Source organism: Momordica charantia, assembly GCF_013281855.1.
Source record: "Momordica charantia cultivar OHB3-1 chromosome 7 unlocalized genomic scaffold, Mcharantia_2.0 BLBB01000007.1, whole genome shotgun sequence".
Lineage (NCBI taxonomy): Eukaryota > Viridiplantae > Streptophyta > Magnoliopsida > Cucurbitales > Cucurbitaceae > Momordica > Momordica charantia.
Genome location: NW_028275165.1, coordinates 2,969,869 through 2,971,101, shown reverse-complemented (window position 1 = coordinate 2,971,101; position 1,233 = coordinate 2,969,869). Strand labels below are relative to the sequence as shown.

The 1,233-nt window shown below is 48.4% G+C and overlaps 1 protein-coding gene across 1 annotated transcript; it reads right to left on the bottom strand.

Annotated features, from left to right (window-relative positions):
- LOC111023559 (uncharacterized) lies at positions 1 to 495 on the bottom strand. Its single transcript, XM_022301022.1, has one exon. The coding sequence runs from the start codon at positions 493 to 495 to the stop codon at positions 1 to 3; it is 495 nt and encodes a 164-aa protein (XP_022156714.1).
- Positions 496 to 1,233: the final 738 nt, after the last annotated feature.

Sequence of the window (1,233 nt, the reverse complement as noted above, 5' to 3'; positions counted from 1 at the left end):
CTAGTGCTCCGCTTCGTCGAAAGTTACAGGAAGTGAGATACACCTTTCTGCACTGACCGATTCCTCTGCAAAGCCGATCAGAGGTGTAGGGCTGGGCTTCAAGTGCCTTTTCTCCCACCCTAAAGCTGAGTAGGTTGAGAAAGACAACACGTTGGTCGAAGCCCCACCATCAACGAGAACTCTTCTGACCTTCACGTGGTTTATCTTTGGCGCAATTACAAGAGCATCATTGTGGGGCATATGTATCCATTTAGCGTCATGCTCGTCAAATAGGATTGGTACCACGACCTCCTTAGAATACGAGGTGCAGACCTCATGCGCGACTTCCCGAACTAAAGCCTTCCTCTTATGCCCCGATTGGCCCCCACTCGGGCCCCAGTGGATGGTGTTTATGACTGGAGGATGATTATCCTTATGCCTCGGTGACCGCGACCCTTCTCGCTTCTCTTCCTTTTGTCGACTTCTCTGGCTCGGCTCGATCTTTGTTGCTGACATACTTCTTCAAATAACCCCGACGTATCAAGTTCTTGACTTCTTCCTTTAGGTGAAAGAAACAAGAGGTCTCGTGGCCGTGATCCTTATGGAATCAGTAATAAAATCGCTTGTATCATTTTCTTGAAGGTCGTCGAAGATTATCGAGTGATGCGAATAGCGTCTCTAGGTCGGTATCTTCGACTGCGATTGAGGCATTCAACAATTGAGGCATTCAGCGTAGGAAGCTTGTCAAACCTTGGCCCACGCCGATCTGAGGAGCTCTTGTCATCTCGTCGGTCTCCATGCTTATCATCACTGGTTCGTCGAGACGATCTTCGGTCATCATCGTGCCGTTTCTTAGAAGACGGAGACTTAGAGTCTTTGTCTTTGCTGCGACTGCTGCGCCTGGCTCTGTTGGCCTTGCACAACTCTAGCCCATCAATATACAGACGAGCTCTGGCGAGCATCTTGTTCAAAGAGGCCGGTGGACGACTCCCGAACTCGATCGTCAAGTTTCGGTTATTTAACCTTGTCATAAAATACATCATAGCGATTTCCTCAGTGCATTTCACCACTTTAACATGCTCGTCCAGAAACTGGGCGATGTACTCTGTAAGAGACTCATTGTCCCATTGCTTCACAGTTCCTAGGTGGGATGGTGGTAGTTTCAACAACTGCCTAGTCGAGAACTGCTTAATGAACAACATTCGCAACTGTTGATAACTGTCAATCGACTTCGGCTTCAACTACCGATACCAC

What these genes read in the sequence shown, in the direction of transcription:
- LOC111023559 (XM_022301022.1), bottom strand. Translation starts at nt 495, where the DNA reads ATGTCAGCAACAAAGATCGAGCCGAGCCAGAGAAGTCGACAAAAGGAA.